General features: G+C 39.8%; 2 protein-coding genes across 4 annotated transcripts in view; one reads left to right on the top strand and one right to left on the bottom strand.

Moving 5' to 3' along the window:
* HAUS6 (HAUS augmin like complex subunit 6) overlaps positions 1-6,136 on the top strand; it is a 46,321-nt gene extending 40,185 nt beyond the window's left edge. Inside the window, exons 16-17 of one of the 3 annotated variants that reach the window (XM_053656406.1) lie at positions 1,373-1,465; positions 4,360-6,136. In XM_053656406.1, the coding sequence (XP_053512381.1) occupies positions 1,373-1,465; positions 4,360-4,421 (155 nt within the window). In that variant the 3' untranslated portion in view covers positions 4,422-6,136. Of the gene's footprint in view, positions 1-1,372; positions 2,402-4,359 lie in introns of all 3 variants that reach the window. The other 2 variants (XM_037132363.2, XM_053656407.1) reach the window with 2 other exon arrangements.
* A 3,670-nt stretch (positions 6,137-9,806) lies between these two features.
* RRAGA (Ras related GTP binding A) lies at positions 9,807-11,402 on the bottom strand. The gene has a single exon (XM_037132369.2). The coding sequence runs from the start codon at positions 11,138-11,140 to the stop codon at positions 10,199-10,201; it is 942 nt and encodes a 313-aa protein (XP_036988264.1). The 5' UTR covers positions 11,141-11,402; the 3' UTR covers positions 9,807-10,198.
* Positions 11,403-23,665: the final 12,263 nt, after the last annotated feature.

Genomic DNA, 23,665 nt, shown 5'->3' with positions numbered 1-23,665 from the left:
TGTATCCTAGACTGGGAATCGAACCTGCAACCCTTTGGTTTGCAGGCTGGTGCTCACTCCACTGAGCCACACAAGCCATGGCAGTACTGTTTTGTTTTTTTTAAGATTTTCTTTATTAATTTTTTTAAAGAGAGGAGAAGGGAAGGAGGGAGGGAGAGGGAGAGTAAAACATCCATGCAGGAGAGAAACACTGATCAGGTTGCCTTGCCTCTCGTATGGCCCTACCCGGACACCTGGCCTTCAAGCCAAGCTTGTGCCCTGACCGAGAATCAAACCGGGGACATTCTGGTTGTATGCTGCCCAACCCACTGAGCCACACCAGTTGGGACCAGATGTCTTTTTAATACATACATTTGTATGTGCTGTGTGAAAGTATATGCACATTGCAGGAATAGCTTTGTTACTGGGTTGGCCAAAAAGTCTGTTTAGTTTTTTTCATAAAATAAATGATGCATTTTTCATTTTCATCAATAACTATTGATTTGGATATTTTGAGTATGTTAGCCATCCCTTGCTATTGGTTTCTAGTGGGCAGAGGCCATGGGTGTTGGTAAACATCTTGCAATAAATAAGACAGACTTCCAGCAAAGAATTATTTGGCCAAAAAAATGTTAATATTACCAAGAAACTTTGAAAACCACTTTTGACACGTCTGATCAGTCAAAGCACCTTCTCCATACACTTCACAAATCTTACATTTCAGTTGTGTTTTTACCTTTCTTTTTTTTAAAAAAAAAGTTATTTATTTATTTTAGAAAAGGGAGGGGAAGGAGAAAAAGAGGGAGAGAAACATCAGTGTGTGGTTGCCTCTCATGTGCCCCCCACGAGGGACTGGGCCTTGCAACCCAGGAATGTGCGCTGACTGGGAATTGAACCAGCAACCCTTTGATTCACAGGCTGGCACTCAGTCCACTGAGCCACACCAGCTAGGGCATGTTTTTACCTTTCTTGAAGTAATAAAGCATAATAAGTAAAAATGTTGCATATTTTCTTCCATCTTCAGCATTAAAATGGCTACAGAGATATTCACTAATTTTGATAAGTTTTTTTTAGATGTATGCTGCTATGACAGTTGTCACAATACAGTCTCACAAAATTGTTTTGAATGAAGTTGAAGGCAACTAAGCACTACTAGAACAGTCATTTGGAAAAATAAGTGAATTTTTTGACCAGCCCAATATTTTTGAGTATCAGTTGGAGATGGAGTCCTTTGATGTTTTGAGCTTTGCTAAGTTGTGGAACCTTGTCATCTATCCACCGTATCAATGGGACATATACTTAGTTTTATTTTGACCACTAAAAGTGAAATCCTTTTTTGCATGCTGTGTTTGGGAGTATTAGTAAATTGTGTTTTCCCCCTTTATTTAATTAGTCAGTGATATTAGGAGCTCATGGAGAAAAGCTGTTGAAATGGAAGATAACCGAAGTACAGAACCAATTCAAATGGATACTGAACATAAAGAAGGTTTGCCAGAATCCTTACCTGTGCATAATCAAAGAGAATTTAGCATGGCCAGTTGTTTCTCAACAACTGGTGTATCTGATCATAGCCATTCTTATTTGCCTGAAGAAAAAGTTGTTTCAGATTGTCTCAAGTGTGTGCCTCAGAAGCATGTGGTGACCAGTCACGTAGGTGAATCAACAATACAGTGTCAGTCAGATACGTTAAATAAGAAAACCTTTTGCAAGCAAGATTTGGAGTGTGTGACTTTACAGAACAGGCTTCCAGAAACTCACCAAACAGAGACATTCTCCCCTGCTGTAAGCAATAGGAGAGACGTGATAGGTAGGAATGAAGGTGGTGAGTATATTAAAATACCAGACTACTCTGACATGCCTTCTAGGCATAAAAGTATGTTATGGAACTCTTTTCAAATATCAAGTGGAATTAGTTCCAGCAGTTTTAAGGATATTGACTTTAGTATATTACATGAAACACTTCCAGAAGAAGTTGGTCACTTAAGTCTTAATAGCTCCAGTAGTACAGAGGCCAATTTTAAACAGGAACTAATTAGCCCAGTGCACTGTGGCATTTTCCCAGAAGATGTGGGAGAAAAACAGATGCCTCCAAAATCAGACTCCAGTTTACAAGCTATTTATAGTAGATACGAGGCTCTGAAAAAATCTCTTATCAAGAAAGGGGAAGAAACTTATCTCTCTAATTCTGAAACACCTGAAAGGCACAAACAAGAATTGAGCCCTATTCCTCAAAACATGCAAACAGATGATATGCTTAACTTTTTGGACACTCAGGATTTGCACACTGATTATACAAAACCATCTTCACCCATGTCCCTTGGTGAAAGAAAACAGTCTCTTTCACCACTAATTAAGTTTTCTCCAGTGGAACAAAGATTGAGGACCACGATACCATTAGAAGAACTTCTACCTAATTTAAAAGGTGAGATGAGATAGACCTGTGCATGTTAACTTGGTGAAGTTTTTTTTTCAACTTTTCATTAAAATAGTACATGGTGGACACTACATAGTATTTGTTAATGTGACAAAATATGTTCGTTATTCTTTTGGCTAGTATAGGAAGAGTGTACCAATCACCACTGTGGGTACTTTCAGAATCTCTAGTGATAGGTATGTAGTTTACAGTTGCTGTGGGACAGGGCTGGAAAATAAAACCAAAAGCCTGGAACCTACTGCTTTTGCAATACAAACTAGTGAAAGTAAATTTTATCAAAATCTTCCATCTGACTCCAAAAGAAACAAAAAACAAAAGAAATCTTGGCTAGAAGATGGTTCTAAAAAAGTTGAGAAACACTATGTTAAATATCATTTTTGTAATAATATTTATAATCTGCTTCGAAATAAATTTGGTGGGAATAAGGTGATAAAACAAATTAGGTTAGCATATTAGTTTCCTTGGGCTGCCATAGTAAAGTATAACAAACTGGGTGGCTTAAAACAGATTTATTGTCTCTGCAGACAGTAAATTCGGGATGCTAGAAACCAGCATCAAGGTATTGGCAAGACACATGTTATGTCTGAAGCCACCAGAAGATCCTTCTTGCCTCTGGTGGCCCCAAGTTGTCTGGCTTGTGGCAGCATAACTGTATACTCTCTTTGCCTCAGTCTTCATATGAGTTCTCCCCTGTGTGTCTGCGCACTTTCTTATGGGGATACCAGCCATGTAGATTAAGGGTCCACCCTTAATCTAGAATGACATCACTTTAACTGATCATATCTGCAATGACCCTATTTCCATAAGGCCATGTTCTGAGGTCCTGGGGTTAAAAGTTCAACATATCTGTTTGGGGGACACAGTTTAACTCATTAATAGTATTAAATGATTGTTGAATTATTAAAGTTGGATGATGGATACATTGGGTTTATCATAATTCCTTTCACTTTTATATGTTTCAAATTTTTCATCATAGTTGAAAAAAATGCTCTTAAAGCATATTAGAACATTTATAGATCTGGTGATGTTCATTATATGTCACTCTGATTTACCCATGATAATTAAACACTGTTATGTTGAAAAGTATTCTAAAAGGGATACATTGATATTCTTTGGGGACCCAGGAAACTCGGAATGTATTTATAAGAAGTTACTTATTCTTACTTACATGTTTAAACTTCAGTCACCATCACAGTACTCGCCATTTGATGCAGTACACCAAGGGTGTCAAACTTATTTTCACCGGGGGCCACATCAGATTTGTGGTTGCCTTCAAAGGGCTGAAATAATTTTAGGACTGTATAAATGTAACTACTCCTTAACTATTAAATCATATTCACCTATTGAGACATTTTTTTCACTGCTCAAAACAGTTTTTGTACTCATTTCAGTGCTCCTGCTGTTTTTTGTTTCACTTCTTCCACATCAGCAAGCTGTTTCATTTTAAGGACTTTTTTTTATCTGGTGGAACAAAAAAATGTTGCTTGGTTGAGATCAGTGAATAATTAGGGTGAGGCATGTCAGTCATGCTGTTTTTGGTCAAAAACTGCTAAACACTCACTGTGGCATGGGCAGGTGCACTTGTAAATCACCCATCATGAAATTGGCAAATGTGCTGAGTCTTCAAGAAAAATTCGGTGAAGCCCAATGCAGCCTCTCACAGCGATGCCTATTGGTACACTGATACAGATGGGTTCCTAGAACATTCCCCTAGTGGGGGTAGCCTGTACTACAATGGGCCTGCCCTCCCAGAAGATAATTCTGGTTTTTTTTGTCCCTCCTCTGGAGATATCTCAGTGAGAATAATGGTAATTTTCTCATAGTTATATATCTGTATGTGAACTTTTTACTTAAGAAAACTGAATTTGCTACTGTTTGGAATCTGTTATCTTCGATTTTTTTTATAACGTTTGCTTATTCTTTCTTTTTTAAAATCAATATTGCAGAAGAAGAAATCTTGAATAAGAGCGTGGATGCAAAAGAATCTCCATCTGACTTGAAGAGATGAAGCAGTACCACAGTTAATTTAATTGTGATGCACATTTCAATTGAAGAAAGTTGATTTAAAAACTGACTTATAGTTTAAATACACACTGGAAATAGAACTCTTTTTCAAGTCTAAAAACTCTTAAATAATTCCTTTTAGCCTCTTCTTATGTTTTTAGGTAAGGAGAGTGTGTTTGTATTTTCCCTTTGTGTGGATATGGGGTTGAAATGTGAACAATTTGGAAAGTAAACATCAAGTTATGTAAAGCCATTTTGATTTCTTGAAAAAATCTTGTAAACATTAAGAAGATGGCAAAGTAGGCTATAATTTCAGTTAACTAATTAAGGATGAGTAGTTTTTTATGTATTTTTAATAAGTGGTTAACATAATAGCCATTGAATACACTGATCTTTCATTTTAGGGAAATACACAACTTTTATTGTTTCTTAATGGAACATTCTGGTATTGACCCCCCCACCCATCCCTCCCCCCCAAAAAAAAGTGAGAACAGTAGTGCCTTGAAATGTGTAGTCAAAGGACAACATTTTAGTTTGGAAAGATGTAAGCAGGCTTAATGATGGACTGTTCAAGTAGGTTGGTTCTGAAAAATGATGTTTGACGGAATAAAGTTCATGGGATAAGTGAAGACCTGGGCAAATTGAATTGAGTGAAAAGGAAAAAGATGGAAGAAAATGTCTAGACACTTAAGGAATGTTACCAAACTAAATTCATTTAGTGGGTTTTATAGCAGATTTATATTTAGTCTAATTTAGACTTTGAGAATTTAATTTAACTCCAGTTTTATATTTTAACAGAAAAGAATGTAAATGAAAATCATGTGTGTTGTTTTTTGTGGGGGGAGGGCACTGTTTGGTGGGAAAGGAGCTAATTTTGATTATATTACTTTCTTCCCCCCAAAATCACTAGTTCACCACAGCCTGCAGAATAGTGTAAAAATAACTTAAGAAGATTGCATTTGGACTTAAATAACCTGTTCAATGTCACACAGCTAGGTCAGTGGTGAAGCCACTGACTTGTTTTCCTTCCTTAATAAACCACAAACCCCCCTAGAAATAACTAAAAGGCCAGGTCAATAGGACATGGCTGCAGGAGGGGGGTCAGAGGTGAGGCCTCTTGTACATTGTCCTTCACTCAGTCATTGCCTCTGGCCAGGGAAAGGGCTTGTCTCTAGCATGCAAGTGAGAACATGGCATGGCCCTCTATGAACTAGGAGGTATGAGTACACACTGGAGGGTGATAACATCAACGTGCCCTTCTATCTTGCCCCAACTCTTAACTGTCAAAAACCTTGTCCACTTGTCAAGAAACTGGCGGAGAGGGGATGGGAAGGGAAGAGTTCTGGAAGGGGATGGGGTTAATAGTTACCTTTCTTCGTTCATTTTGGTCTGTCTTGAGGTTGTTGGTTCAATACGAGTTTGAAGGCCAGCCTTGTGAGAAAAGCCAGCAGGAAAATAATTTGCAGTGGAAAAGAAGGGGAAAGCTTCTCTTAAGGTGCTCTATTCCTTTACTAGTTAATACAGCAAATAAGGGACTCTGCAGGTATACTGTGAAACTCTTTTCTAGTCTGTCTTAAGAAAATTGAGTATTTGTAAATCCAGAATAAACATATTAGGGAGTAGGTAGGGCCATCATTAGCATCTAGGAAGTGCTGGAGCCATTCCTAGACAATATGTATAGTTTTATTTAATTGTAATTTAAGATAGTGGTTATTACACCTATTTGATCTGAGCTGAAGCTGGGGAGCTTAAGTGACTTGTCTAAGGTGGACTTAAGGAATCACCTGGGATATATCTTAAAAAATATAGATTCTGTAGGTCTAAAGTGGGGATTAGGGATCTGCATTTTAAATATGCTTCCTTGGTAATTATCAGACCCAATGAAAAGCCTAAGAACCATTACTAGGGAATATTCACACATTTAGCTCTGGGGTACCTTAAAAAGCAGGTACATTAAGTGCATATAAGATTGTCAACTGTCTGATAAGGAAGCTCAAGTTAACCAGTAAGTATGGTAGGCTTAAAAGATCAAAATGTGTTTAGACATTACAAATTTACAAAAACCACATCCTTGTTAGGTTAGTCATACCTGCTGTAGGTGGAGTCTGCCAGTTTCCCATCCTTTGCTCATGGGTAGTCTAAACAAAAATATCTCGTTTATCACTTTTCCTAAACCATTTTGGTTATGGTTAGTTTAGTCTTCCCTATCCAATATTGCCTGCCTAGCTTCTTTTTGTCTGCTGTTAAACTGCTTTCCATTAATTCTATTGCTAATTCCAGAATAGAGTTCAAGTATAAAAGCATATTAAGTCCCCTGTGTAGATTCCTGAATTTCTCTCCACCATGATCTCCATTTTTTTACTGAAATGTTTTGGTGAGTGTGGGTCTTTAGGATCTTAATTCACAGTTCTGAAGTGGGAATACTTTGCAATTATATATTAGCTTATCACAATTTGAGCTGTTCTAAAGGACTCAGAACAAATCTCACTTCCACCTTGAAGTCTTAATTTCCCCTTTCCATGTCCTTGGGCCTAACCCTTCTCTGAAATGTATGGTTTCTTAATTTTGTTCATTTAGTATTTTTCACTTATTTTATGCCTTTTCATGGCTGTATGTGTGGCATGTGTCCACACATATACTCCAAGGTGGGGGTCCCCAACACCCCTAGCCACAGACTGTGGTCTGTGGCCTTTTAGGAACCAGGCAGCAAGCAAAGCTTGCCTGAGTTCTATCTAACTCCTGTCCCCCTCACTTGCCTTCCACAAAACTGGCCCGTGGTGCCAAGAAGGTTGGGGACAACTGCTCCAAGACAAATATTGAAATATTGGAATTGTTTTCTGTCCCTCTTCTGTGATGGAATTAATGGTAAAGAGGGCTACTTGATTGTTGTAAAATGTACTTTTTCTCATTACATTCATAGATTATATAAAATGTACCTTGTTTTATTCACTATTCATAAAATGAAGTGTAAACTGGCTACTCTGTCAACTTAAAACTTCAGATAATGCCCAAATGTCTTATTTTAAATGTTTAAAGAGGACAAGCCAGGCCCTGGCCAAGTAGCTCAGTTGGTCAGTGATGTCTGATAGCTAAGGTTGTGGATGTGATCTTGTTAGGGCAACATACAAGTATCAACCAATGAATGCATAAATAAATGGAACACAAGTCATTGTTTCTCTATTTTCCTCTCCCTCTCTAAAAATCAGTTTAAAAAAATTTAAGCAAAAAGGACAAGCATGTAATGTTAAATGAAACATATTATAAGAATATTTGAGATTAAAGAAAAACATTTGGGGTTAATTTAACCAAAAACAACAAATATTTTGAGACCATTCTTAATGTGTTTCTTAACCACGATCTATTAAGTCATTTTTATCTAAAGAAAAAATAGGAATTCTTGAGGCCTATATAAAAGGAAATCCTGTTTTTCCTATTCTGAGTATATAGAAATTAAATGTTTAAGGCCATTTTCCTCAATGTAAGGAGAGTATTTGCTAAAGTAAAACACTTTTACATTAAGTTGCAGATACACAGTTGCTTTTTCCTTATGCACTGTGAATGTCAAGTCTACACACCTAACATTTAAAAAAAAAGTGTGTGTGTGTGTGTGTGTGTGTATATATATATATATATATATATATATATATATATATATATATTTAGAGGGGAGGGGGAGAGGGAAAGATCAGTGTGTGGTTGTCTCTTAACATGGCCCCCACTGGGGACCTGGACTGCAACCCAGGCATGTGCCCTGACTGGGAGTCAAACCAGTGACCCTTTGGTTCATAGCCCGAGCTCAATCCACTGAGCTATGCCAGCCAGGGCTAACATTTATTTTCTATGGGACTATTTGTAAATATGCCAGCCAGGGCTAACATTTATTTTCTATGGGACTATTTGTAAATATGTTCTACAAACATTCAACATTATATCATCTAGCTCTGGAATTTCCTATTTATCAAAAAACCATACCCTGCAAATCTTAAAATGATTACATATAGTTATATCAGTAACTTGATCAGAAATTTGTGAGATTCAGTGATTCAGACAGCATTTTGTTACTGCCATTTTAATTACTAGAATCACATAATGTGGTATTTTAAAAAGGACATCTGTACCTTCAGTTTTTTCATCTGGAGTCTTTATACTTATTGCCACAGGTTCCATTTAGATCAATTTAATGATTTATATTTGGTTAGCTTCTTGCTCTTCAAGGTTAGGGACCTTGTCATTTGTAGCTTTTGCTATAAAGGGTTTAAAAAATGTTTATAAAACCTTGGGAATTCTAAAGTCTTATTGCTTACATTTAATCTGTGTAGAGAGCTAATGTCTCATTTGTAAAACGTAAGGAGTTGATCAGAGGTTTCTTGGATCTAAAATATGTAGATTGCACTTAAAAACAATCTTTAAGGCAGTTGGAAAAGGGCATTTTAGGTCTTTTTTCCTGATTTCCCTATACCACATTGCCAATCCAAAATAGAAATAATTGAATCCTTCTCCCAAAGGAGTTAATCTAAGAATCTGATTCAATATTATCCAATATCCAGACAAATACAGATGGGAAAGTGATCTTGCACAATGTGAATAAAACACTATTAAGTCTTTTAACTTCCTGGTTTTGTTTCCTCCATCCGTAAAATTAGGGGAATTATATAAATAATGTATACCTACAAAGCTAGGATTTTTATGATTAACTTTTCTGTCAGCAAAGTAGTGGGATGTAATAGGAAAGGGGGGGAAATCTGTAATCATACTGCGTAGGTTCAGCCGTATTAGGTCATACCAGTTTCCTCATCTATTAAAAGATAAAAGTACCTCATACGTTGTGAGGCTTAATAAGAAAATGCACATCAAGTATTTAAGAATACCTGGCATTTAATAAGGGCTCAAATATTTACCTAGTCTCCATGTTCAGTAGTTCTGGAATGTGAGGGAGAGAATGCTTCAGTAGGTGGTATTAACAGCTGACACAGTACCAAGTATGTGCCAGGCACCATTCTAAATGTTTTCCATATTTTAATTGAATCCTTTTAACAATCCTATGTTGTAGTGCTATTCTTATCCACCTTTTATAAATGAGGGGGAACCCCCCCCCCAGCGAAATTACCTTGCTCAGTTCACAGAGCTAGTTAAGTGAAGTGACTAAAATAGAAACTCAGCTCTGATGGTCAGTGTAGTTCCGAAGCCAATACTCATAACCACTCTGTTCCCGGCTGCCGCGAACATCCCTAAGGTGCTGGGGGTTACGATCACGTAATCAAATTAACCAATTAAGAAACACTTGTGGGCAATCAGAATCTTTACACATTAACCACCTTCAAATTACTTAAAATAAGACCATATTTTAAATTGCTAACAGCAAATGTTTATTCATGATTGAAGCCAAGAAGACTTTATAAATGCATTTTAATACCTTGCTGATAAAATAGTAACATTCCATCTTTGCAATCTTGTAATACAGGAAGATATTGCAAAGGCTTTGATGTGTTTATCTATTATAACCAGGTAATAACACACATACACACACACACACCACCTACTTTAGTGTTAAACCACACCAACTTTTCAGAAAGGCCATCTTGAAGCTCTACTAGATAGCTGAGTAAATAGCGTCCAAGGTTTCAAAGAAAGGGAAATAGGGAAGGGATGAAGTAGTAAGCAGCACACATTTCAAAGCCCACTTTAAAGCACACAACAATAGTGAATACTAAAAGGATGTGGGGAGGGGGTGCGGGGTGGTGGAAAAGGCAATTAAGCACTTTCAGAAAGCATTGGCAATATTTAACGCATCAGGAGGCTGTGCTTGGGACCATCCACTCTCTCCAGCTTCTCAAAGTGTTTCCTGGCATTGCGAATGTTGATCAGAGTAGCTGCAGACGGGATCGACGGATCCGACATAACCACCATCACATACGTGTTTGATGTGAAGATGTCGATGAAAGCGGCGAAGTTAGAATTCCTAACTTCCATGCTCTGGAAAGAGGCGGCCAATTTGCTGCAGCTCAGCTTGAACTGCTTAATGATGTTGCTGATCTTCTCAAATCGGTGGACGTCGCGCTGCTCTTTGCATTGGTAATGAGAAATGACCAAGAAAGTAGCTCTCTCGAACAGCAGAACTTCATCGGCCTCGATAATCTGGGCAAAATTCCTTAGGTTCATCTCCAGCTGCTGGACGTTGGGAATCAGCTGATAGACAATACTGGACCAGGCTTTGTAGAGGGTTTCATCCCAGATGGACGTTCGAAAACAAGCGCACTCCAGTGGGCGAGACAAACGCCTCAGGTCTTCCTCTCGCTCTTTAAAAATCAGGTCACGCTGATCCTCCTGAACCAGATCCATTTTGTGCACCAGGCAGAAGATTTTGGCATCAGGAGAGTTCTGGAGGATGGCCTCCAGACACGACTGGTAATAATGCATGTCCTTTTCCAGTTCGCGGCTCTCCACGTCAAACACGTAAATCAGCACCTCGACATTACGGAAGATGTTGTCTCGCTGGCTGGTGAAGTAATTTTCCATGAAGGTGTCCTGACCGCCACAGTCCCACAGGTTGAGCACCAGGTTGCCCAGAAATCGGACGTGGGAGTGCTCCACATCAATGGTGGCACCCAGGCGCCGGGTGTCACGAGCAATATAATTTGCAAAGATAATCGACCTCATGCTGGTCTTTCCCGACCCGCTCTTTCCCATCAACAGCACCTTTTTCTTCATGGCTGTATTCGGCATCACCCGCCGGAACCGCCGCGGACTGGGCCTCTAGGCGCGGCCTAACTGCAGGGCGGAGGGAGGGAGTGGCCGGGCGTTTCGGACCCTCCGCAGGCTGGGCCGCGCAGCTGTGCGGCGGGGGAAGCTGAAAGAGCGAGCTGAGGTCTGGCAAGACCGCGGTGGACCGAGTTCTGGCTCACAGGAGAGCGCCCTGGAGCAAACCGCTGGAACGGCTCTAACGCCCAGCTCGTTTTCCTGTGAAGTGAGTTGCCGAGGCCCCTCTGCCACCCACTTCCGGCGGAGATCTCGCGAGAACTCCCCGGCTCCGCGATCACAGCCTAACGATCTCGCGAGAACTGCCGGGCTCCGCGATCATAGCCTAACAGGTATTGATAAAATGCTGTTTTAGTGAAACTGAGCAGGCAGAGGCCATCTGAACTAGAGAAGTGGAAGGGGACCCCAGGATTCTGGTGTTCTGTTATGTTTCAAAGCTGGGTTTAGGGTTGCAAAACTGTACAGGTAGTCTCTCCGGAGAATGCTGCCATCTCGCGGCCAAAAAAGTAAAAACCGACAACTGCCTCTAAGAGTGGTGGGCTTCGTTGTTTTAGGCCAGGGCGAGAGACAGTTGAAGCGGAGGAAAGAATACTTCTCAACCTATGCAGGCCTCTCCAGATTCCCTCCCTGGTTTACTGAGTATGAGGGCAGGGTAAATGACATCTGTATGGAGAGGTTAAGTGATGGGCTCAGGGCTATCATGTTTCATGGGAGTAAGTTACTGAGCAATATGCTTATTCCCAGTTAGTGCTTTTTTTCCTATTTGGAAGTTATTTCCTTACACCTGCTTTCTTGGTAACCTCGGACTTCAGAATTTATAATCAGCATTCCAAAGCTCGAGGAAACTGTAATATGGAACCCGTGCGTTAGCTCAATCCTCACAATGACCTTATGAATAAATAACTCGACTTTAAAGTGAGTAAATTGAAGCTTATAGGGGGTTAAGTAGCATTGCCAAGTTACACATTTTTTAAATGATAAAATGCAATTTTATTTTAAAATATGAATAGTATATCTTTAAGGTGTACGACATGATGAGTTGATAATACAGAGTGAAATGATTACTACAGTCAAGCTAATAAATATATCTCATACAGTTACCTATTTTTGTGCTGTGAAATCAACTCTTAGAAAATTTGTAGTATTCATACAATATTAACTATAGTCATCATACTGTAAATTACATTTCTAGACTTATCTATCCTACATAACCTCGACTTTGTACCCTTTGACCAATATCTACTCATTTCCCCCACTGCTCTGACCCTGGTTCATCATTCTGCTGTCAGCTACTATACATTAATTAAAAAAAAAAGATTTTCGTATAATCTTGTTTAAATGTATGCCTAATTGTTTTATTCTTTTCGATGCTATGGTAAATGGGATTGTGTTCGTGAGTCTTTTCAGACAGATTGTTGTTGGTCTATAGAAGCACAACTGATTTTTGTATGTTGATTTTTGTATCCTGAAATATTACTGAATTTATTAGTTCTAACAGTTTTTTGGGGGGCAGGGTATTAAGGTTTTATACATACAGGAACATGTAATCTGCAAACAGTGGTAGTTTTAGTTTTTAAATTCTAATTTGGATGCCTTTTATTCTTTTGGTCCAATTGCTTTTTTTTTTTCTTCTTTTTTTACAGTTTTTGGTCCAATTGCTTTTGCTAGTACTTTCAGTACTATGTAGAATGGAAGTGGCAAGAATGGGCATCCTTGCCTCTGACTGGATCCTAGAGAAACGACTTTTGGTTTTTCCCCATTGATATTAGCTGTGGCTTTTCATAAATGTCCTATTTTGTTTTGAGGAAATTTCCTTTGATACCTATTTTGTTGAGAGTTTTATCATGAATGGATGTTGAACTTTGTCAAATACCTTTTCTGTATCTATTGAGGTGATCCTGTGGTTTTTATCTTTTATTTCTGTTATTGTGCTGTATCGCATTCATTGATGTGCATATATTAAAACAATCTTGCATTTCAGGGGTGATGCATTATAGTTGGCTGTGGCGTATAATCTTTTTATGTGTTGTTAAACTTGCTATAATAAAATACTAGCAAACCAAATTTAACAACATTAGAGATAGTGGCATGTAATCCTTCCTTCCTTCCTTCCTTCCTTCCTTCCTTCCTTCCTTCCTTCCTTCCTTCCTCCCTTCCTTCCTTCCTTCCTTCCTTCCTTCCTTCCTTCCTCTCTCCCCTCTCTTTTCTTTTTTCTCTCTTTTTTTTTGGGTCATCTGGCTTTGGCATCAAGATGATACTGGCCTCATAAAATAAGTTTGAAACAGACCTTCAAGCAACCTTTATTCCCACTGATGCTGCCAATTCATAAATATTTTGGAAGTTCTGTGGTAAATACAATGCTCTTTCTGGTTTTCCCTTCTGCTGGCTCAGGATTCAGCTTTCTTGTGTCAGGTAAATCAGTACCATTCTTTTGTGTACTTTTGTGCTTCTTCAAATTTGATGTTATTATCTTATATACTATCTTTGTCCTTACACTCTCAGCCCATTACTGTCATTTTAGTGGAATTTTGGAGAAAGATAAATCCATGTGTTCAATTTACCATCTTATTTGGAAATGAAAGGAATGTTGACTGAAATTATTCAAAACTAATAATATTTGATGATACCAAGAAGGGCTTTTTGCAAGGGTGTTGGGAACCATCCTGCCTGGTTTCAGAAGCTGTAACTCCCCCCCCCCCGCCACACCCATGGCTAAGGCTGCGTGAGTGACCTTTGGACTGTAAGCCACTAAGGAGACAAAGCTTATCTCCCTGGCAGGAGTGCTGCTTCTGCTCCTTTTACTTCATCCATAACTAGCCCCCAATGCTTGATTGGTTAGCCAATGATGGTAAGATTCCCCAAGGGGGGAACGACCTAAGACGGGCATGATCATGGGGAGGCCCCAGGTAAGGGCTTGGGAGGCTATAGCAAAAGAGGGTGATGGACTCTCATCCCTCCCCTTTGATATAGCCTGAGTCCTCATTCTATCTGGGAGAAGTCTCATAATCTTTTGGCTGCCTTACTTCCACTGCCTGACTTAAGCCTGAAACAATGACTTAAGCCTGAAACAATGCTGGAGGTGGGTGCGGCCCTGTGCTAGAAAGGGCAGGTTCCCTGGGACAATCAGGCCTAAGAAAGAATGCATAAAATCCTGTGAAACCTGCTTTATTTAGAATGCTCTCAATTAAATGATAAGGGTCTAAGCAGGAAGTGAGTTTTTCCCCCCAAAGTTTTGTAGCCCTCTAGCTAACAGACCCTGACTCAGAATAAGCCCTCAGTTCTTTGTATGCTATCTATTGTTTAATCCTTACTGCCTGACAATGATTAATGAGCTTTACCTGTATACCTGTGCAAAACAAACCTAATAAAAGTCCATTGAGGAAAAGGCTCTTGGCCCTTCTCCTTTGAGAGATCAGCCACCTGTTCTTCCCAAGCAGATCATCCGTGGTAGCCATGGGGGGGGGGGCTGCAGGTGGAGGCCCCCCCAGGATTTTTTTTACTTCAAAAAAGTTTTATTGAAGTATAATTTACATGCTATAAAATCCATCCATGGTATGTAAGTGCATATACCATCACCACAGCTCAGTTCTAGAGCATTTCTGCTACCCCTAAAAGTTCCCTCGCCTTTGTTTGCCATCAAGCTCTGCTCCCACTCTGAGACCCAGGTAAGCCACTGTTCTACTTTGTCAGTTTGCCTTCTTTAGAAATTTCATGTAAGTGGAATCATACACTGTTTAGTTTTTTGTTTTTGAGATTCATCCATATTGTGACATGTATTCATACTCAATTTTTTTTTTTTTTTGCTGAATAGTGTTCCATTGTTTGAATATACACTACTATATTTTGTTTGTTCATTCACCAGTCGATGGATATTGGAGTTTTCCCATTGTTAAGCTATTAGGAATAATACTTCTATGAATGTTCATATGAAAGTTTTTGTGTGGACAGATGTTTTCATATCTTTTGGGTAAATGCTTATGAGTGGAATTCCTGGGTTACCTGGTAAGAATATGTTCAACTTTTTAAGAAACTGCCAACTGTTTTCTAAAGTGGCTGTACCATTTCACACTCTTATCTGCAGTGTATGAGAGTTTCATCTTTGGCAACAATGTTGAATTATAGCCATTCTAATGGATATGAAGTAGAGTCTCATGATGGTTATAATTTACATATCCTTAATGATTATTGATGTTGCGCATTGTGTTGGGGCTCCTGAAGACCACCCTCAGGCCCAGTGATTTGTTAGGAGGACTCAGAGAACTCCATATGTAGTCATACTCATGGCTTTGATTTATTACAGTGAGAGGACCCTTAGCAAAAGCAGCAAGGGGAAGACACGAATGGGGTGAAGTCGGGAGGAAACCAGGCATAAGTTTCCAAAAGTCCTTTCTCAGTGATGTCACAAAGCACATGTTTAATTCTTCTAGCAATGAGTTGTGACAACACATGTGGAATATCTCCAAGGACATCTCATTAGGGACTCATGTCCCAGGCTTTATATTGGGGGCCAGTCATATAGGCGGCATTTACCTAGCTTGTACCAAAATCCCAGGTTCTCAAAAGGACAGCATGTGTCCTGTGTAAACCATATTGCTTGAACTGTTAAGGCAAAGTGAGCCATTGTTTTCAGGGAATAGTGCGAACTCTCCCCAAATCCAAATTCTTAGCTGAGGGCAATCCTTGCAAGCAGGAGAGTCCAAGGATAGCAGTTTCAGGCTTGCCGTGTGTTAACTCCTTTCTGCGCAAGCATCTTTTCATTTGCTTATTGACATTTCTATATTTTCTTTGGTGAAATCTCCTGCTCTTTTAAAATTTGGTTGTAATATGAGTTCTAAGAATTGTTTGTGTATTCTGGATACAAGTTATTAGATAAGTGATTTGCAAGTATTTCTCCAAGTCTGTACTTATCTGTCATTCTCTTAACATGGTCTTTTGAAGAGCAAATTTTTTATGAAGTCTGCTATGTCATTTTTTTTTTTTTACTTTTATGGGTCATGGTTTTAGAATATATTTAACATATTTGCCTAACTGAAGGTCATAAAGATTTAGTTATTTGCTTTCTTCTAAATGTTTTGTAGTTTTAGATTTTACATTTAAGTATATGATGTACTTTTGAATTAATTTTTGTATGAGGTGATGTCAGGGTTTAAGTTTTCTATTTCCCTGAATATGGATGTGCAGTCATCTCAGCATCACTTGTTGAAAAGACCATCCTTTCCTCATTGAGTGGCCTTGTCACCTTTCTTGGAAATCAGTGGACTATAACTGTGAGAATTTGATTATGGGCTCTCTATTCTGTTCCTTGATCTATATATATATATGTCTTTTCTTATTCAATATAACACTGCCTTGATTACCTTGGCTATAAAATTGATAATGTGTAGAAATTGGGTGGTTTAAGTCCTCTTTGTTGTTCTTGTTTCTTAAAAAAGATTTTAGTTATTTATAACTAGAAGGGAAGGGAGGGAGGAAGAGAGGGAGAGAAACATCAGTGTAAGAAACATCACACACATCACAGTCAGGAACCAACCTGGTAACCCAGGCATGTGCTCTAACCAGGAATGGAACAGCTGACCTTTCACTTTGTGGGATGATGCCCAACCAACTGAGCCACACTGGTCAGGGCTCTTTGTGTTCTTTTCCGAATTATATGGCTATTCTAGGTTCTTTGTCTTTATATAAATTTTTAGGATCAGCAGGCCAATTTCTATAAAAAAGTTTGGTGAACTTCTGGCCAAGATGGTGGCGTAGGTGGAAACACTGTGCCTCCTTGCACAACTAAGTTTAAAGACAACAAAGTTATAGTAACCAAAACACAGAAAATTGAACTGTACGGAAGTCTGACAACAATGAACCATTCAGCCAGACCCGTAAGAGGGGTGGAGTCAGCAGCTGGAGGCGTGGTGTCACACAGGAAAAGGTGGCACAAGCCCACACACCCGGAAACCAGCACCAGAAGGGCCCAGTTTGCTTGCAGGAAGCAGCGGACGGGAATGAAATCTGAGAGAAAGCAGAACAAATGCCATTGCCGCTCTCTGACCCTACCCCCACATACAGCGTCACAACCCAACAACTGGGTCACCTTGCCCTGGTGAACACGTAAGGTTCCGCCTCTCATACATAACAGGTGCAAACAGACCAAAACATTATGGCCCAAGAAGAACAGCTCAAAGCCCCAGAGCCAATACTTTTAAGTGACCAAGAGATAGCCAACCTATCAGATGCACAGTTCAAAACACTGGTGATCAGGATTCTCACAGAACTGGTTGATTTTAGTCACAAATTACAGGAACAAATGAAGGCTAAATTAAGTGAAATGAAGGGAAATGCACAGGGAACCAATAGTGATGGAAAGGAAACTGGGACTCAAATCAAGGGAGTGGACCAGAAGGAAAAAAAAATAACCAAACAGAAAAGAATAAAGAAACAAGAATTCAAAAAAAATGAGGAGAGGCTTAGGAACCTCCAGGACATCTTTAAATGTTCCAACATCTGAATTATAGGGGTACCAGAAGGGGAAGAAGAAGAGCAAAAGTGGAAAACTTATTTGAACTAATAATAAAGGAGAACATCCCCAACTGGCAAAGGAAATAGACCGAGGAAATCCAGGAAGCTCAGAGAGTCCCCAAGAAGTTGAACCCAAGAAGGAACACACCAAGGCACATCATAATTATATTAGCCAAGATTAAAATGAAGGAGAGAATTCTAGAAGCAGCAAGAGATAAGGGGACAGTCACCTACAAAGGAGTTCCCATCAGACTGTCAGCTGAGTTCTCAAAAGAGACCTTGCAGGCAAGAAGGGGCTGGAAAGAAGTATTCCAAGTCATGAAATCCAAAGACCTACATCCAAGATGTCTCTATCCAGCAAAGCTTTCGTTTAGAATGGAAGGGCAGATAAAGTGCTTCTCAGATAAGATCAAATTCAAGGAGTTCATCATCACCAAGTCCTTATTATATGAAATGTTAAAGGGACTTATCTAAGAAAAAGAAGATAAAATAGATGAACAGTGAAAGGACAGCAAACTCACAGTTATTAAGAATCACACCTAAAACAAAAGCAAACTAAGAGGACAGCTAGATCAGGAGCAGAACCATAGAAATGAAGATCACATGGAAGGTTAGCAACAGGGGAGTAGGAGGAGGAGAAGTGGGGAGAAGGTACAGAGAATAAGTAGCATAGACAGTAGGTAGAAAATAGCCAGAGAGGAGGGCAAGAATAGTATGGGAAATATAGAATCTAAAGAACTTGTGACACATGGACATAAACTAAAAGTGGGGGGAATGGTGGGGGAGGGTGTGTGCAGGGGCGAGGGGAATGAAGGGGGGGAATGGGACAACTGTAATGGCATAATCAGTAAAATATATATTTTTGAAAGTTTTCTGGGATTTTTGACAGGGATTGCATTGAATCTATACATCAATTTGGGGAGAATTGCCTTCTTAACAGTATTGCATATTTTGATCAATTCACATGATCTCTCAGTTCATTTAGATCTTAATTTCTCTCAGCAATGCTTTGTAGCTTTCACTATAAAAGTCTTACACTTATAGGGTTAAATTTATTTCCATGTGTTTTATTCATTTTGATGCCATTGTGAATCGAATTGTTTTGTTAGTTTAACTTTTAGATTCCTATTTGCTAGTATCTAGAAATTCAGTTGATTTTTGTAATTAAGCTTGTCTCCTGTAGCCTTGCTTAACTTTTTTCCTTTTTCTAGTAGTTTTTTTAAAAAATAGAGTTCTTAGGGTTTTGTACATATAGGATCTTATCTGCAAATTTAGTTTTATTTTTTCCTTTTCAATCTGGATGACTTAATTTTTTTCTCTTTTATTCCACTGGTGATAACCTGCAGCAGGCTGTTAAATAGAAGTGGTGAAAACAAACATTTTTGTCTAGTTCCCTACATCAGGGGAGAAACATTCAGTCTTACCACTAAACATGATGCCAATTATAGCTTTATTGTAAATGCCCTTTTTTTAGTTTGAGGAAATCACCTTTTCTTGATTTCTTGAGGATTTTTATCAAGAATGAGTATTGGATGTGCCTAATGCCTTTTCTGTATCTATTGAGAAGATGAAATACTTGTCCTTTATTCTGTTGGTGTGGTGTATCACATTAATTGATTTTCAAATGTCGAAAAACCCTGTATTTCTGGAATAAACTCCTCTTGGTCATGGCATGTAATCTTTACATGTTGCTGGTTTCAGTTTGCTAATATTTCAGAAGGGTTTTTACGTTTATGCTCATGAGAGATATTGGTTTGTAGTTTTTGTGTGAAAATTTTGTCTGGTTTTGGAATTCATTCTGGCCTCATAGAATGAATTCAGAAGCGTTTCTTCCTTCTCTACTTTTTAAAAGAGTATGTGTAGGATTGGTATTATTTATTCCTCAAATATTAAAAATAATTTACTGTATTCCTTATTTTTCCTTCTTCATGCTTACAGTAGTTTATAGTGATACACTTGGGTAATATTTTGGTCATCTGCTTCTCTCTGTAGATTAAGTTCAATGAGGGCCCTGTCCTTGTCTCCATAATTCAGTACCCTCGGTCATCTTAGGGGACTGGTAAATGTTTGTGGAATAAATGAATGGTCAAATGGTAGAGGTCCAGTCTGTGTGTTATGGTGGGCTAGTTGTCTATAGGTGCTGATGAAGTTTAGCAATCTAAAATAGTTAGGGATGCTAAAAAGACAATGCTTTGCTAAAGTGCTTTGTGCTCAGAGAAGTAACTATAGATTTTCGACAATGTTCTACCAAGAGATTTTCAGATAGTTTATAGCAATGAGTTAGTGGTTCAATGGGTTATAAGGCCACAGAATAAAAACTGTGTAGCTTCAGACTATCAATTTAATGAAAATATTTTTTTGGAAACTATTAAATAAAGATGACCATATTCAGAAGTAAATGTAAAATTTTAAGATAAAATACCATTTGTAGTGGTCTCTAAGATCTCCAGCTTATCTACTCATTCTTTTCTTAGCTCTTTTCTTGGGTGGAAAAGTTTGAGAAGAAAGACCTAGATAAATCTGACTCCCAGCTCTAGTACTTCTTAGCTGTCTTATCGTGAGTGAATTTACTTCCTAACTTCAGTGTTCTGATTTCCCTGTTTGGTTTTCTGGCAGTTCTGGTTGTTTTTAAATCATCTGCTATCCTTCTTTTTGGTTGTGCAAGAATGTGAAACATATCTACCCATGCCTCCACCTTGGCTGAAAGCCCAGAGTTAGGTGTTTAAATGAGTTGGGTTTGGCTGGAACTAACCAAACATGGGAAGTAAGTGTAATAACTGTGGCAGGGGTTAGGTTTTTCTGCCCAGCACCAGCTCTACAGAAATACCCATGTTGAGGCTGCTTCATTCACACCAGCTTTATCTTTCAAGATCTCCACCCTCTGCTTCTGGCCAAGATGGAGGCATAGGTAGACACACTGTGCCTCCTCACACAACCAAAATAAGGAAAACAAAAATTTAGAAATAAAAAAACAACCAGGACTGACAGAAAATGGAACTGTATGGAAGTCCAACAACCAAGGAATTAAAGAAGAAACATTCATCCAAACCAGTAGGAGGGGCTGAGTTGGGCAGCCAGGTGGAGTGGACTTGAGGCAAAGTGGTGGCTCACCGACCACGGGTGCACAAGGCGGCAGCAGGTGAACCCAGTGAGGTGGTGGATTATGGAGGAGCACGGCTCACAAGGTGGCTGGCAGACCAGGCAGTCCCACATTCGACTGCAGATAAAATAGGTGAAACTGGGGAGTGAGACAAACCGAGCAACTGAGGGTCCCAGTGTAGGGAAATAAACCCTCAAAACACTGATTGAAAACACCTGTGGGGGTTGAGGTTCTGGGAGAGGCTCCCAGCCTCACAGGAGAGTTTGTTGGGGAGACCCACAGGGTCCTGGAGGGTGCACAAGCCCACCCACATGGGAATCAGCACCAGAAGGGCACAATTTGCTTGGGGGACATGGCAGAAGTGACTGAAATTTGGCAGAGAGCAGAGCAATGGCAATGGTTCCCTCTGAGACCACTCTCCAACATACAGCATCACAACCCAGACATTGGGTTGCCCTTCCCTGGTGAACACCTAAGGTTCTGCCCTTCACTACATAACAGGCACATCAAGACAAAAAGAAAAATGGCCCAAACGAAAGAACAGATCAAAGTTCCAGAGCCAATACATCTAAGTGACCAAGAGATAGCTAACCTATCGGATGCACAGTTCAAAACACTGGTAATCAGGATACTCACAGAATTGGTTGAATTTGGTCACAAATTAGATGAAAAAATGAAGGCTATGCTAATGGAGGAAAATGGAGGAAATGGAGGAAAATGTACAGGGAACCAATAGTGATGGGAAGGAAACAAGGACTCAAATCAATGGAGTGGACTAGAAGGAAGAAAGAAACCTAACAGAAAAGAATGAAAAAGCAAGAATTCAAAAAAATGAAGAGAGGCTTAGGAACCTCTAGGACATCTTTAAACGTTCCAACATCTGAATTATAGGGGTACCAGAAGGGGAAGAGGAAGAGCAACAAGTGGAAAACTTATTCGAACTAATAATAAAGGAGAACTTCCCCAATCTAGCAAAGGAAATAGACTTCAAGGATCCAGGAAGCTCAGAGAGTCCCAAAGAAGTTGGACCCAAGGAGGAACACACCAAGGCACATCATAATTATATTAGCCAAGATTAAAATGAAGGAGAGAATTCTAGAAGCAGCAAGAGATAAGGGGACAGTCATCTACAAAGAGTTCCCATCAGGCTGTCAGCTGATTTCTCAAAAGACACCTTCCAGGCAAGAAGGGGCTACAAAGAAGTATTCCTAGTCATGAAAGGCAAAGACCTACCTCCAAGATTACTCTATCCAGCAAAGCTTTCATTTAGAATGGAAGGGCAGATAAAGTGCTTCTCAGATAAGGTCAAGTTCAAGGAGTTCATCATCACCCAGCCATTATTATATGAAATGTTAAAGAGACTTATCTAAAAAAAAGAAGATAAAAAATATGAACAGTAAAAAGACAGCAAACTCACAGTTATTAACAACCACACCTAAAACAAAAACAGAAACAAACTAAGCAAACAACTAGAACAGGAACAGAACCATAGAAATGGAGATCACATGGAGGGTTATCAATAGGGGAGTGGGAGGAGGAAAGAGGGGGGAAAAGGTACAGAGAATAAGTAGCACAGATAGTAAGAAAATAGACAGGGGCAGGGCAAGAATAGTATGGGAAATGTAGAAGCTAAAGAACTTATAATATGACACACGGACATGAACTAAAGCTGGGGAATGTGGGTGGGAGAGGGTGTGCAGGGTGGAGGGGAGTGAAGAGGGGGAATGGGACAACTGTAATAGCATAATGAATAAACTATATTGAAAAAAAAGATCTCCACCCTCTCTATTGAGGGGAGGGATGGAAGAAGTTGGGAGTGCCATGGGTTGACAAGGCTGGTATCCACAAGGACAGTTTGACTGGGGGGTGGTTCTCATCAAAGTCTGGGGTATGAGCAGGACCTCCTTCTTCTGGAAGATGCATGGAGAACGTTTAGTCAGCTGCCAAGAGAAGGCAGTGTTTAGTGCTGTAGTTCCTATGGAAGGGTTGCATGACTGATGCTCCCTGCCAATGGAAGGGATGACATTCAGGCTTTGCCTTGCCTTCACTAGCTCCCACCTCACCATCTTGTCCTGGCCGCCAAGTTCCCATCCTCCCCTTTAGAACCCTGGCATCATACCAGAAAGGCAAGGAGCTGTAGTAGACTGCTCTGCCTGATTTTAGGAATTGTATCTCTACCCCTTGTGGCTAAGGGTGAGAGATGGCCTTTGGAATGCCAGCCGCAGGAGACAAGGCCTGTCTCTGGTAGCAAATGCTGCCTCAATTCCTCTCCCTGCCCCCAGAGCTTGGTCAGAAGTCAATGACGGGTAAGACCCCTCACAGCAAGGGGCAACCTAAGCCAGACTCGATCACCTGGGAGGCCTTCATAGAAGGACTCAGGGGGCTGCAACAGAGAGCAATGGACTCTTGCCCCCCAGCTTTGACAAAGCCCGAGTCCCCATATTCTCTGGGAGAAGCGCTTCCTGGCTCTAATTCCCTTAAGCCTGAATACTGGTTGGGGAGGTGGTGCAGCTCCTTGCCTGGCCAGAGTGTGTCCTGGGGAAAAATCTGGCATCACAAAGACTTGCTGATTAACCTGTGAAATCTGCTAAAAGTGCTTTCATTCATATGATAAGGGTCTGAGAGGAAATGAGTATGTCTCCCAAAGTTTCTGCAACTCTCTTCCTGACAATCACTCAGACTGAAATCCTCAGACCTTTTGTAATGTTATCTACTGTTTGATCCTTGCCGCCCTGTATTCCTGTGTATTACAACCCAATAAAAGGCTATGGAGGAAGGTGCTCGAGGCCTTTTTCTCCTTGGAGAAACTGGCCACTGCTGGCCTCTTTCTCCCCAGAGAAACTGGCCACAGCCCCCTCCTCCATCCCCAAACAGATCTCAGCATG

The sequence above is a fragment of the Artibeus jamaicensis genome, unplaced genomic scaffold, assembly GCF_021234435.1.
Source record: "Artibeus jamaicensis isolate MK-2021 breed Jamaican fruit bat unplaced genomic scaffold, CSHL_Jam_final scaffold_1964, whole genome shotgun sequence".
NCBI lineage: Eukaryota > Metazoa > Chordata > Mammalia > Chiroptera > Phyllostomidae > Artibeus > Artibeus jamaicensis.
This window is presented reverse-complemented; position numbering and strand designations above follow the sequence as displayed.

Coding starts and splice junctions, on each gene's coding strand:
- RRAGA (XM_037132369.2), bottom strand. CDS start 11,140: ATGCCGAATACAGCCATGAAGAAAAAGGTGCTGTTGATGGGAAAGAGC.